The 13,612-nt window shown below is 49.8% G+C and overlaps 1 protein-coding gene across 2 annotated transcripts in view; it reads right to left on the minus strand.

Annotated features, from left to right (window-relative positions):
- NEK10 (NIMA related kinase 10) overlaps positions 1-13,612 on the minus strand; it is a 1,348,206-nt gene that overhangs the window by 186,016 nt on the left and 1,148,578 nt on the right. For both annotated transcript variants that reach the window (XM_085630543.1, XM_085630544.1), the window contains exon 30: positions 977-1,031. In XM_085630543.1, coding sequence (XP_085486669.1) covers positions 977-1,031 — 55 coding nt within the window. The remainder of the gene's footprint in view (positions 1-976; positions 1,032-13,612) is intronic.

Consider the following 13,612-nt stretch of genomic DNA (forward strand, 5'->3'; position numbering starts at 1 on the left):
ATTGGTTTTTGTACACCCAGTTCCCTTTGTTTTGAAAGGTTGCTCTCACATTTTGAGTACAATATGGATTAAACACTTTGGCAAAACCAATAGCTCTTGCATTGGCAAGATCTATTAGCTCTACCAATGCTTGTTTTTAATGTTGCATGGGGTGGGTGCTGCACTCCCTGTAGCCCTCCACAACATTGATAAAATGGCTGATGTTGCCAATGCCCCTTCCAGGGGTACCACCAGGAAGAAAGAAATCTAATTTTGCTAAAAGCCCTTGCAGGAAATTATGGGGTGCTCCTTGTAGGAACATGAATACTAAATGAGCGGCTCCCACTTCTAATGTATTATTCTTTTTTGGAACAACCACAACATGGCATATGTTGGGGGCTGCAGGGGGCAGCCTCGAGGTCCCCAATGCCCCTGTCGACTCCCCAGCCAGCAACCATTGAGGTGCTGGCAGGAACAGGCCATTGTAGTATTTCTGTGGGTGCCCCTTTGCCAACCCGGGACACCCCCACTTGGTTTTTTTAATTGGGGCCCGCGTGGGAGTCCCAAGGCCTTGCAGCCACTGCCAGCACCCAAAGTGGATAGAGACGTTTATTATTTAAGATAAGACTGAAATGCAACTATCCTGGGAATCCAATGCAACTCTTAAGTCGACGTGTTTCCATTTTATATAAAATTATGCCAAGCATTTTGAAAATAAATATTTTGCTCATAGAATCAAGCACCGAGCTGACTTAATAGACTTGAAAGCTGTCCAAAACACATTTTAAGCTTTAAATGAGATGTACATAAAATACAGTAATTTTCCCTCCGACATTTATGTTTCACGTAAAATAACCTGGTTCATCAGAATGTTCCAAACAGGGATAGAAATGCTGATTTAATAACCGTGACCTTAAACACACTGCCAAGGAACTCACATCGCCGCTGCTGCGCCAAGCAATTACTTGGTAACTTAAACAGCGTAAATCATACATACTTTGCCCCGGGCTGGCGCTCTCCTCCAGAAGCACTGACGCTGCGTTTCACTGGACCTTGAAAAAAAGAAAGCAGAGAGCGGTCAAGCCCTGGTAACAGAGGCGTAGCAGTCACTCTACTGTAACATCCATAGCAGCAACACTGCTGTGACATCTCTACAGTAACGCCCGTAGCTAGCAACCACTCTCCTGTAACATCAGAAGCAGTCACTCTTCCACAGCAGTCACTCTACTGTAACACCCATAGCAGCAACACTGTTGTGACATCTCTACAGTAACGCCCGTAGCTAGCAGCCACACTCCTGTAACATCAGTAGCAGTCACTCTTCTGAGACATCCACAGCAGTCACTCTACTGTAACACCCATAGCAGCAACACTGCTGTGACATCTCTACAGTAACGCCCGTAGCTAGCAGCCACACTCCTGTAACATCAGAAGCAGTCACTCTTCCACAGCAGTCACTCTACTGTAACACCCATAGCAGCAACACTGCTGTGACATCTCTACAGTAACGCCCGTAGCTAGCAGCCACACTCCTGTAACATCAGTAGCAGTCACTCTTCTGAGACATCCACAGCAGTCACTCTACTGTAACACCCATAGCAGCAACACTGCTGTGACATCTCTACAGTAACGCCCGTAGCTAGCAGCCACACTCCTGTAACATCAGTAGCAGTCATTCTTCCACAGCAGTCACTCTACTGTAACACCCATAGCAACAACTCTCCTGTGACATCTCTACAGTAACGCCCGTAGCTAGCAGCCACTCTCCTGTAACATCAGAAGCAGTCACTCTTCTGAGACATCCACAGCAGTCACTCTACTGTAACACCCATAGCAGCAACTCTCCTGTGACATCTCTACAGTAACGCCCGTAGCTAGCAGCCACTCTCCTGTAACATCAGAAGCAGTCACTCTTCTGAGACATCCACTGCAGTCACTCTACTGTAACACCCATTGCAGCAACTCTCCTGTGACATCTCTACAGTAACGCCCGTAGCTAGCAGCCACTCTCCTGTAACATCAGTAGCAGTCACTCTTCCACAGCAGTCACTCTACTGTAACACCCATAGCAACAACTCTCCTGTGACATCTCTACAGTAACGCCCGTAGCTAGCAACCACTCTCCTGTAACATAAGTAGCAGTCACTCTTCCACAGCAGTCACTCTACTGTAACACCCATAGCAGCAACTCTCCTGTGACATCTCTACAGTAACGCCCGTAGCTAGCAACCACTCTCCTGTAACATAAGTAGCAGTCACTCTTACACAGCAGTCACTCTACTGTAACACCCATAGCAGCAACTCTCCTGTGACATCTCTACAGTAACGCCCGTAGCTAGCAGCCACTCTCCTGTAACATCAGAAGCAGTCACTCTTCTGAGACAGCCACAGCAGTCACTCTACTGTAACACCCATAGCAGCAACTCTCCTGTGACATCTCTACAGTAACGCCCGTAGCTAGCAGCCACTCTCCTGTAACATCAGTAGCAGTCACTCTTCTGTGACATCCACAGCAGTCACTCTACTGTAACACCCATAGCAGCAACACTGCTGTGACATCTCTACAGTAACGCCCGTAGCTAGCAGCCACACTCCTGTAACATCAGTAGCAGTCACTCTTCCACAGCAGTCACTCTACTGTAACACCCATAGCAGCAACTCTCCTGTGACATCTCTACAGTAACGCCCGTAGCTAGCAGTCACTCTCCTGTAACATCAGAAGCAGTCACTCTTCTGAGACATCCACAGCAGTCACTCTACTGTAACACCCATAGCAGCAACTCTCCTGTGACATCTCTACAGTAACGCCGTAGCTAGCAGCCACTCTCCTGTAACACCCATAACATTTACTCTCCACACTCTCCACTGACACCCACAGCAGTCGCCCTAGTCTAGCATCCATAGCAATGAGGCTCCTCTAAAATCAGTAGCAGACGTTTTCTTGTAACATCTGCAGCAGTCACTCTCATGCGACATTCACAGCATTCACTCTTCTGTAACATCCATAGCAGTCACTCTCTTTAGACATTCACACCAGTCACTTCACTATAATACCTGTTGAAGTCGCTCTCTTGTGACATCTGCACCAGTCACCCTACTCTAACAAAGCAGTCACTCTCCTCTAAAATCAACAGGAGTCCCCTGGAACACCCACTGCAGTCACTTTCCTGTGACATCCATAGAAGGAACTCTCCTGTAAAATCCATAGCAGTTATATCCATAGTAGTTACCCTCCAGTAACATTACTTCTGTCAGCTTGACTATGGTTGAGAAGTGAATGAGTGAATGAGTGAGTGAGTGAGTGAGTAAGGTGCTGTTGGTTCTACAGGCCAGGCAGAGTAAATAAAAACACCCACACGTATATCAGACAAGCCAGACAAGAACCGTCGACCACTCTGCGCAAATGTAGAACAGCAGAATGGCGGCTTACAGAGGCACTTACGAAGCACAAAAGTGAAGTGTGGGCATGCTTGACAATAGCAAACACTGCAGACTCTTCAGAGTAGCATTCTATTCCATTGTTCTTTAGCTCTATGTGAATCAAGAAGGGGATGAACAATATGAAATCCAGTTTTAGCCCACTCCAAAAGGAATAATCCTTCCTAATCTGCTAGACGACGTCTCCGCTGAATGAGCACATACGCAGATCCAGACTCATTTCGAGGTAAACCATGATGCCATCAAATGCAGCATCCTGTGGGTAGATTGACTAAAACATTCCAGTCCATCAAGGTTTGCTCTTCTGGACACAGGACACAAAGATCCTGCTAAAAAGTACAAGGTTTGCCTTCTTGAGGGAAACCAGGATGACCTTCCACAGAACAGCTGGGAATCTAGAAGCCAAACATTGGGAAGCCCTCAGGCTACTTTCTACCTTTTATGAACTAGTAGAGTAACAGTCTCTCCACTCAGGAAGCTTCTTTGTTTATCATGGGAACAAATAAAAAAAAAACTCATCAATCAAAAGCCCTATCAGATTTTCTTATGAACCAAAACTTTTCCTTGAAATCTTAGTCCAGAAACTATGCAGAGAACTCACAACAAACCAGATGTCTGGAGAATTGCCAAATATCATCTTCATCAGACAAAATCTGATGCTATCCTGAACAGGAACTTTGTCAAATCTGGTGGTCTTAACCAAGGAAAAGAGGTTCACGTGCTATTGCTGAAATGTTTGTTTCTTGTATTGTGAAATGTACATATTTCCTGGAATTTTATATTTTATTTGAGAGTTTTTGATAGAGCGCTACTAGACCCCCGAGCGACAGAGCGCTTTACAACAAAGGTAATAGGATAATACCTTGAACACCATCTCAAGTATCTTCTTTGCTCTGCATGAGCCCCTCCCATGCAGCAGGTCCTGGGCAGAGTCAGAGCCTTTTCAGTGGCACGTGAGATGAGGTCTAAAAACCATCAATGTGGTCTTCACCTCACGCTTTGTAGAACACGAACTCTCGAACTGCATGACAGCACTTTTAAAACTATCAAGCATGGCGTGATGCCACACAAAAAAGCACGATGTCCCTGCCCAGCGTTAAGTGCATCTAACGCTGCCAACCTCATGGAAAATCTTAAAACTTCAAATGGTCACTCTTCAACCATATGGACACACTATCCTTAATATAATTTGTTTATGTGCCGCGTTACGTCTTGCTGAGGCCCAAAAATGGGGCGACCTGCTGGACGGCAGCTCTTTAAAATCCTGGTCGGAGCTGACAAGGGGAAATCTGTCCAAACTTAAATACCTGCAGCTAGCATCATGGGCAGCGGTGCAGAAAGATGAACTGGAAATCCCAAGTGATATTGAAGCCAGCCTCCATCACCCGATGATCAAAAAAGAAGTCGCTAATTCATATGGACTGATGTGCCAGGCGAGGATCTGGAGATGGTACCATCCTACATGATTTGGGAAAGACGCTTGCAGAGCAACCAGTTGGAAACATTATGACAAGTATGCTTTTGCATTCTGTTAGAACTGGGGGTCTCTAGTTGGCAGAGGTAGGTACCTTTGACCAAGTAGGGACCCTTGCTTCTAGTCAGGGTAAGGGGGCTATACTCCTACATAAACCCTGCTCACCCCCTTAGTAGCTTGGCACGAGCAGGCAGGCTTATCTCAGAGGCAGTGTGTAAAGCATTTGTGAACACATACAGTAATACAGTGAAAACACTACAGATGGACACCACACAGGTTTTATAAAAATAAGTATTCTTTATATAGACTTAACACAAGACCCAAAACGACACAAATCCACAATACTGTAATCAAAAATAGACTTAAAGATGGTAGAAGTAGCTTAGTTCAAGTTAATGGTCTATGAGACACGTTTCCCACAAAAGTACCTGAAATGCGTAACGCAAATTAAACAAAAGGTTTGCAGGGAAAACGATACGTCAGTTCCTTGCTTCGGGGGAGGCGATGCGTCTGTTCCTCAGTGCTTGTGAAAAGTAGGCGGTGCGTCTGTTCCTTACCGGAGAGGAGGTGATGCGTCGATCTCATGTTGCGTTCCTGTTGCGATGCAACAAGATGGCGCCTCGATGTGATACGATGTTCTGGTGCGATGCGACAAGAAGGCGCCCTTGATGCGATGCGACTATGTGAAGATGATGCGTGCACGCCCGATGGCCGTGTGGTGAACTCTGTAACTCCTGAGCTGCAACAGGCCCTGCGACACGCTTCTCCGGTGATGCGACAGCTACCCTTGCGGTGGCGACACGCTTCTCCAGTGATGCGACGATCAGCAGATGCGGCGGAGACACGCTTCTCTGGTGATGCGATGGCGACCCTTGCAGTGGCGACACACTTCTCCGGTGATGCAACGACCAGCATCTGCAATGGAGACATGCTTCTTCGGTGATGCGACTGCGACCTCTGCGGCGGCGACACGCTTCTCCGGTGATGCGACGGTAACAGCTGCGGCGGCAACACGCTTCTTCTCATTGAGTAGCGCTTCCAGCTCCCAACAACATGGAGGCTTCTGCAGACAGAATCTCCAGCAAGGGAATTCAGGGGGAAGCTGGTGGTGAAGTCTTGTATCCCTGAGACTTCAGCAGGAGGCAAGCACAGTTCAAGCCCTTGGAGATTCTTCTTCAAAATTATGAAAGTTTCAATAAAAGTCTTTCCCCTTTCCTTGGCAATAAAGAAACCACTGCAGGCCAACCCCAGAAAATAGTACACTGGCACAGGGGCAGTTCAACTCCTCCAGCTTCTCTCGTTCCTCTCCTTGGCAAAGGTCCGTCTTGTTCCCAGAAGTGATCTGAAATCTTCGGGTTTGGGCCCCAATATTTATGCTAGTAAAGAACAAGTTACTTACCTTCGGTAACGCTTTTTCTGGTGGATACAGTATCTGCCTGTGGATTCCTCACCTTGTGAATATCCCCTGCGCCAGCATTCCACGGAACTTTTCTTCCCCAGCATTCCACGTCGACGTGGGCGACGTCACAATACATCGGCTCCGCACGCGACTCCGTACGACGTCATCGGAGCCATAAGAAGCCCACGTCGGCGTGATGACGTCAGTTCCACCCATTTTTTCCGTGCCTTCGAGGCGAACAGGTGAACCAACGACAATCCCAAGTATACACAGTATATAGAAAAACCAATACATATACATAGCATACAAAACAAAGGAATGCTAATCAAACAAGCATTTCCTACAAATGTACAAGAGAAAATATAAGCATTTCAAACAAGACCTATTTCATGGTATACAAAAGGTGGACAACGGGGAGGCGGGTGGGTTGGTGAGGAATCCACAGGCAGATACTGTATCCACCAGAAAAAGCGTTACCGAAGGTAAGTAACTTGTTCTTCTGATGGATACATCTGCCAGTGGATTCCTCACCTTGTGAATAGATTCCCACAGCAGTCCCCACTCCCGGAGGAGGGTGTCCACCTTTCTATACCAGAAAGTCTTGCAAGACAGAGCGCGCGAAGTGGCCCTCCCTCCTCATCTCAGAGTCCAAGCAATAATGCTTTGCGAAAGTATGGAGGGAGGCCCAAGTCGCGGCCTTACAAATATCTGCCACAGGAACACCCCGGGCCAGAGCAGATGTTGAAGACTTAGCTCTAGTAGAGTGAGCACGAATACCCTCAGGAGGAGTCTTACCAGCCAAGGCGTAGAAGATCTTGATGGTCAGTATAATCCATCTTGACAGCGTGCGCTTGTGCACCGCTTTACCTTTAGAACGACCAACGTAGCCAATAAAAAGCTGGTCATCAATACGAAAGTCCTTGGTCCTGTCCAAATAAAAACTCATAGCCCTCTTCGGGTCAAGGCGATGGAGTCTTTCCTCTTCTTTGGAAGGATGAGGGGGTGGATAGAAAACAGGGAGGGTAATAGACTGCCCCAAATGGAAAGGAGTAACAACTTTTGGCAGGAAAGCAGCCCTGGTCCTGAGAACCATCCTTTCAGCATGTAAGGTAAGAAAAGGAGGTTTGGAACTAAGAGCTTGAAGCTCACTCACCCTCCTTGCCGAGGTTATGGCTACAAGAAAAACCACCTTAAAGGACAACAGCCTCAAAGGACAATTATGAAGAGGCTCAAAAGGGGACCCCATTAAAAAGGTTAAGACAAGATTAAGGTCCCACTGAGGCATTACAAATGGAGTAGGAGGAAACATGTTTGTAAGGCCCTTGATGAACCTCAGAACAACCGGAGATTTAAACAACGAAGGTTGATCTGGAAGGCACAGAAATGCCGATAAGGCCGAAAGGTAGCCCTTGACCGTGGCCACAGCACAGCCCTGCTGAGCCAAGGAAAGAGCAAACTGAAGCACATCAGAAAGATGAGCCTTTAAAGGGTCAATAGACCTCTCTCCACACCACTTTACAAACTTAGACCACCTGTAGGAGTATATGGACTTGGTGGAGTGTCGCCTGGCCGATAAAATAACGTCCACCACATCAGGTGGGAGAGAGAAGGAACTCAGGTTGCCCCGTTCAATCTCCAGGCATGAAGGTGTAAGCTCTGGAGGTGGGGGTGTAGAACCTGCCCCTCCGACTGCGAGAGGAGGTCTGCCCTCAGAGGGAGACGGAGCGGAGGGCACGAGGAGAGGTGGAGAAGATCTGTGTACCACACCCTTCTTGGCCAGTCCGGGGCGACCAAAATGACTTGGGCCCGGTCTTGGCGAATCTTCCTCAGAACCCGAGGAATCAAGGGTACGGGAGGAAACGCGTAAAGGAGTTGTGTGCCCCAACTCAACTGAAACGCGTCCCCCAACGCCCCCTGCATCGGATACTGGAGACTGCAGAATGACGGGCAGTGCGCGTTCTCTCGGGTGGCAAACAGGTCCACCCGAGGAGTCCCCCACGTCCGAAAGACGCGACGAACCACCTCCGGATGGAGCCTCCACTCGTGGTCGGCGGAGAACTGCCGACTGAGACTGTCCGCACGCACGTTCAGCACCCCGGCCAGATGATTTGCCATCAGACAAATCTGATGGTCCTGAGCCCAGGACCACAGACGCAGGGCCTCTCTGCAGAGACAAAGAGACCCCACTCCTCCCTGTTTGTTTATATACCACATCGCGGTCGTGTTGTCCGTCAGGACTTGAACTGACTGACCGCGAAGGGAAGGGAGAAAGGCCTTGAGTGCCAAACGAATCGCCCGCAACTCCAGAAGGTTGATATGAAACAACCTCTCCTCTGGAGACCAAAGACCCTTGATCTCCAGATCCCCCAGATGAGCTCCCCACCCTAGGGTGGAGGCATCCGTTATCACTGTGGCCACCGATGGAGGTAGATGGAAGGGCTTTCCTTGGGACAGATTGCCCTCCACGCTCCACCAAGACAGATCCGCTGCAGCTTCTCCGGAGATCTTGATCGACTCCCCGAGATCCCCGTTGTGCTGATACCACTGCTTGCGGAGGCACCACTGGAGCGCCCTCATGTGCCAGCGTGCATGGTTGACCAACAGAATGCAGGAAGCGAACAGACCGAGCAGGCGAAGGACCTTCAGAACTGGAACAACCGCTCCACTGTGGAATAAAGGGACCATCTCCTGAATGTCGAGAATCCTTTGAGGAGGAGGGAATGCTCGACACACAGTAGTGTCCAGTACTGCCCCTATAAACAGGTTGCGTTGAGAGGGCACCAGGTGAGATTTGGGCACATTGATCGAAAAACCCAAGTCGAATAACAGCTGAGTTGTCACCTGCAGATGACGCTGCACCATCTCTGGGGACTCTGCCTTCAGAAGCCAGTCGTCCAGGTAGGGGAAAACCGGAATCCCCGACCTCCTGAGATGAGCAGCCACCACTGCCATCACCTTTGTGAAGACTCGAGGTGCAGTAGCAAGACCAAACGGGAGGACCGCAAACTGATAATGTTGCGACCCAACCGTAAAACGGAGATACTTCCTGTGTGACTTCAGGATTGGGACATGGAAGTACGCGTCCTGCAAGTCGAGCGACACCATCCAGTCTCCTTGCTGCAACGCTTGAAGAACCTGCGCAAGGGTCAGCATCTTGAACTTCTCCTGTTTCAGGTAAAAATTCAAGATTCTGAGGTCCAGAATCGGACGCAATCTGCCGTCCTTCTTGGGGATCAGGAAATACCGGGAGTAGCATCCCTGACCCCTTTCCTGCTCCGGAACCACCTCTATTGCGCCCTTCTGAAACAAAGCTTGAACTTCTTTCTGCAGGAGAAGCAGGTGGTCCTCCGAGCAATAACCTTGGCAAGGAGGGTAAGGGGGAGGAAACTCCCGAAAGGGAAGGGCGTACCCAGTCTCTACGAGGTTCAAAACCCAAAGGTCGGTTGTAACAGATTTCCAACCCCGTAGAAAGTAGGACACCCGACCCCCCACAGGTCTTACATGATCCGGGATGGGGGATCTAGGGCTGCTTCCCTGAAGCCTCATTTGGAGCAGAGGAGGAGGAGGAAGAAGAGGGGTTGCGACCAGAACCTCTCCGACCCCTTTGCTTCCCTCTATAGGAGCGATAGAGGGGATTCTGCTGCTGTTGTTGCTGCTGTTGTTGTGGCTGTCGGAAGGAGCGAAAGGATGACCTTCCGAATCCCCTAGCCTTACGGAAAGTTGAACCTCTAGCAGGAACCTGCAGACCCAAGGACTTCGCCGTCAACCTACTGTCCTTAAAACGTTGAAGAGCAGAATCTGCCTTCTCCCCAAACAACTTTTGTCCATCAAAGGGCAGATCCAACAGCGTGGCCTGGACATCCGCAGAAAACCCTGAGGAACGGAGCCAAGCTTGTCTCCTTGCGGCAATGGACGACCCCATAATCCTCGCCACAGAGTCCGCCGTATCCAGCCCAGACTGGATCACCTGCCTGGCAGCTGCCTGAGTGTCCGCCACAACCTCCATGAAGGACGACTTATCCCCCTCAGGTAACTTAGGGGCCAAAGTCTTTATAGAGTCCATCAGGGCATGAACATAACGCCCCAGCAAGCATGTGGCATTTGATGACTTCAACGCCATACTTCCTGAGGAGAATGTCTTTTTGGCCGCCTGATCAACTTTCTTTGACTCCCTATCAGCAGGAGATTGGGGGAAAGCACCCGAAGCATGTTTAGAACATGAAGCCTGCACCACTAGGCTCTCCGGAGAAGGATGCGTGGATAAAAAATCCGGGTCTCCTGGCGCAACCCTGTATCTCCTTGCCACCTGCCTGCAAACTGCTGGAGCTGACAGAGGCTTCTTCCACACCTCCAACACTGGTTCCAAGAGAGCCTCATTGAAAGGTAACAAAGGCTCCGAAGCCGACGTCGGGGAGTGCAACACCTCTGTAAGCAGATTGGACTTGTATTCCACAGAGGGCAGCTGCAGATCTAACAACTCCGCGGCCTTCTTGATCACAACATGGTAGGGCGCCAATTCCTGTGGGGGAGAAGACCTTGTAGAAGCATGCTCCCACTCCGGGGTGGTATCCAAACCACTTGCTACCTCTATACCTCCAAACTCATCCGAAGAAGAGTCGACTTCACCTTCTTCCACCTCAGCCCGATATCTTTCCTCCTCCAAAACCCTTTGGGCCTCCCGCCTCGATCGATTCCGGGGAGCCGGCGTCGTCGACGTCATACGCGGCGTCGGTGGAGCCAAAGGCACCGGCGTCGGAGGCGCTACAGGTGGAGTCGGCGGCGCCGGATGCGGCGTCGATGGAGTCGGCCTCGGCGTCAAAGAAGGCTCCGAAGATTGACCATCCATCCGAGGTCGAGCCGGATTCCCAACCGGCGGCGGAAACTGCCAAGAAGGCGCCATCGGCATAAAAGGCAGAAAAGGAGCCTGAGCGTATTGCTGCGGCACTCCCAGAGAAAACGCCATCGGACCCACGGGACCTGCTGGTGCTCCGGATGGGAAGGATGCTCTCTGAAAAATGCCATACATGGCATTCAGAAATCCCGAAGGATCCGTACCTGGAGCCGGGAATTGGGGATAAGGAACTGCCCCTGTATCCTCCTGTGGAGCCACCGGCGTCAGCTCCTCAGAATCCTCCACCGGAGCCGCGGAGTCATCAGGCACCGGAACAGACTCTTCCTGCTCCTGCTCCACATCAGATTCCACCCGACCCGGAGTCGAAGCCTTGGACGGCGCCGGCGACGGCGTCGGGGAACGAGCTGGAGTCCGCTTCGGAGAGGGAGACTTCGAAGACTTATCAGGAGAAGGCGAAGGAGACAAGACCTTGCTCTGACGTCGACGAGGCGAAGCCGACCTCGACCTCTTAGACTTCGAGGACCGACGCCGAGAAGAATGCTTCCTCTTCTTATGGTGCTTCTTCGACTTCGACGACCTCGAAGTCGAAGACTCCCGCCTGGACTTCTCCTTTTTCCTCCCTCTCTTCTCCTCACCGATCTTCTTCATGAAGAGTTTGGTCTTCCTCTCCTTCAGCGCTTTAGGATTCATGCTCCTACAGCACCCGCACTCATCCACGTCATGATCAGAGGAGAGACACCATAAACAATTCTGATGCGGATCCGTCATGGACATCAGGCCTCCGCACTCCCTACAGGGCTTAAAGCCCGACTTCCTCGTCGAAGACATACCGATTTTAACAAAAATACACCACTAGATTACAAAGTATCTAGAGAGCACTGGGAAAAAACCGTTGCGCGTCGACGGCGCGGAAAAAAGGGAACTGACGTCATCACGCCGACGTGGGCTTCTTATGGCTCCGATGACGTCGTACGGAGTCGCGTGCGGAGCCGATGTATTGTGACGTCGCCCACGTCGACGTGGAATGCTGGGGAAGAAAAGTTCCGTGGAATGCTGGCGCAGGGGATATTCACAAGGTGAGGAATCCACTGGCAGATGTATCCATCAGAAACCTTTGTCCTCTGACGCAGAGGGTGCCTATACCTAGCCAAAACCAGTTCTGTGCAGCTTCCTGGCAGGAGGTGGAGACAGCATTGTTGAAGGCAGACCTGGCCCAGGTAGCTAAAAGGAAATCTCCTCCCCCTACTCTCTATTCTATGAAGGCTGGGGGCACTGAAAGGAAATCTCCGCCCCCCACTCTCCATTCAGCCAAGGTCCTATTCAGCCCAGCCCAGACTGCTGGAGCCCAAGCCCTCCTGTCACTCACAAACCAGACATGCAATAAACAACCTAGCAGAGGGAGGCTGGAAGGCTAGGCAAGAAAATACCTACTTTCTAAAAGTTGTATTCTCAAACACAGAATGTTAAAACCAACTTCACTAAAAGATGTATTTTATAATTCTGAGTTCAGGCACACTAAATTTGTTTTTCTACCATTTCCCTGGGTCAGTTAGGATTATAAGACGTTATTATCCAACTGCCCATTCTGGCCTATGGCGACAGGTAGCCTTGCAATAGTGAAAAACGAAATTGGCTGTAATTCACTATCAGGACATGCCACACACATCAGGGCATGTCCTACCTTTTACTTACAATGCACCCTGCCCTTGGGCCTACCTTAGGGGTGGCTAACATGTAGAAAAGGAAAGGTTTAGGGACTGGTAAGTGGGTGCACTTACTAAGTCGACATGGCTGTACTACACTGTACACAGGCTCTGCAATGGCAGGCCTGAGACACACTTTACAAGCTGCTTCTGTGGGTGGCACAACCAGTGCTGTAAGCCCACCAGCAGCATTTGATTTACAGGCCCTGGGCACACATGGTGCACTGTACCAGGGTCTGACAAGTAAATCAAATAAGCCAATCATGGAGTCACTAATCCATTACATCAATTTAACATAGGGAGCACTTGCACTGTGGCACTGGTTAGCAGTGGCACAGTGCCCAAAGCATCGAAACCAGCAAAACATGCCAAAAACAGAGGAGGCAATCAGTAAAAAATGAAAGGGAGACTCACCCCAATGGTACCAGGTCAAACACATTCTATATAATATGGTCAGTTCTGCTGTGCTCAAAAGAAATCATTTGTTTACATTACACAGGGCCTACTGGACTCCGCATAAGCTTTCGAAGATCTCTTGCATGTCTGAAAGGTGCTGCAAGAAGTGAAATTTGGTCAGGGCGGACAATCTCTACTTGTTTCTGGAATGCTCTGGATTGGAAGTATATTTTCTGGGAGGGCGTAAGCTCAGCTATGTTGGAAATGTTTAACGAAGATATCAAGGCAAGCGCCCACTTGGTTTTGTTTGGGACAACCCAAGAGATGGTGGAAGAACATACTACAGGGAAGAGAAGGAACCACATTTTATA

This window comes from Triturus cristatus, chromosome 10 (assembly GCF_964204655.1).
Source record: "Triturus cristatus chromosome 10, aTriCri1.1, whole genome shotgun sequence".
NCBI classification, from domain to species: Eukaryota; Metazoa; Chordata; class Amphibia; order Caudata; family Salamandridae; genus Triturus; species Triturus cristatus.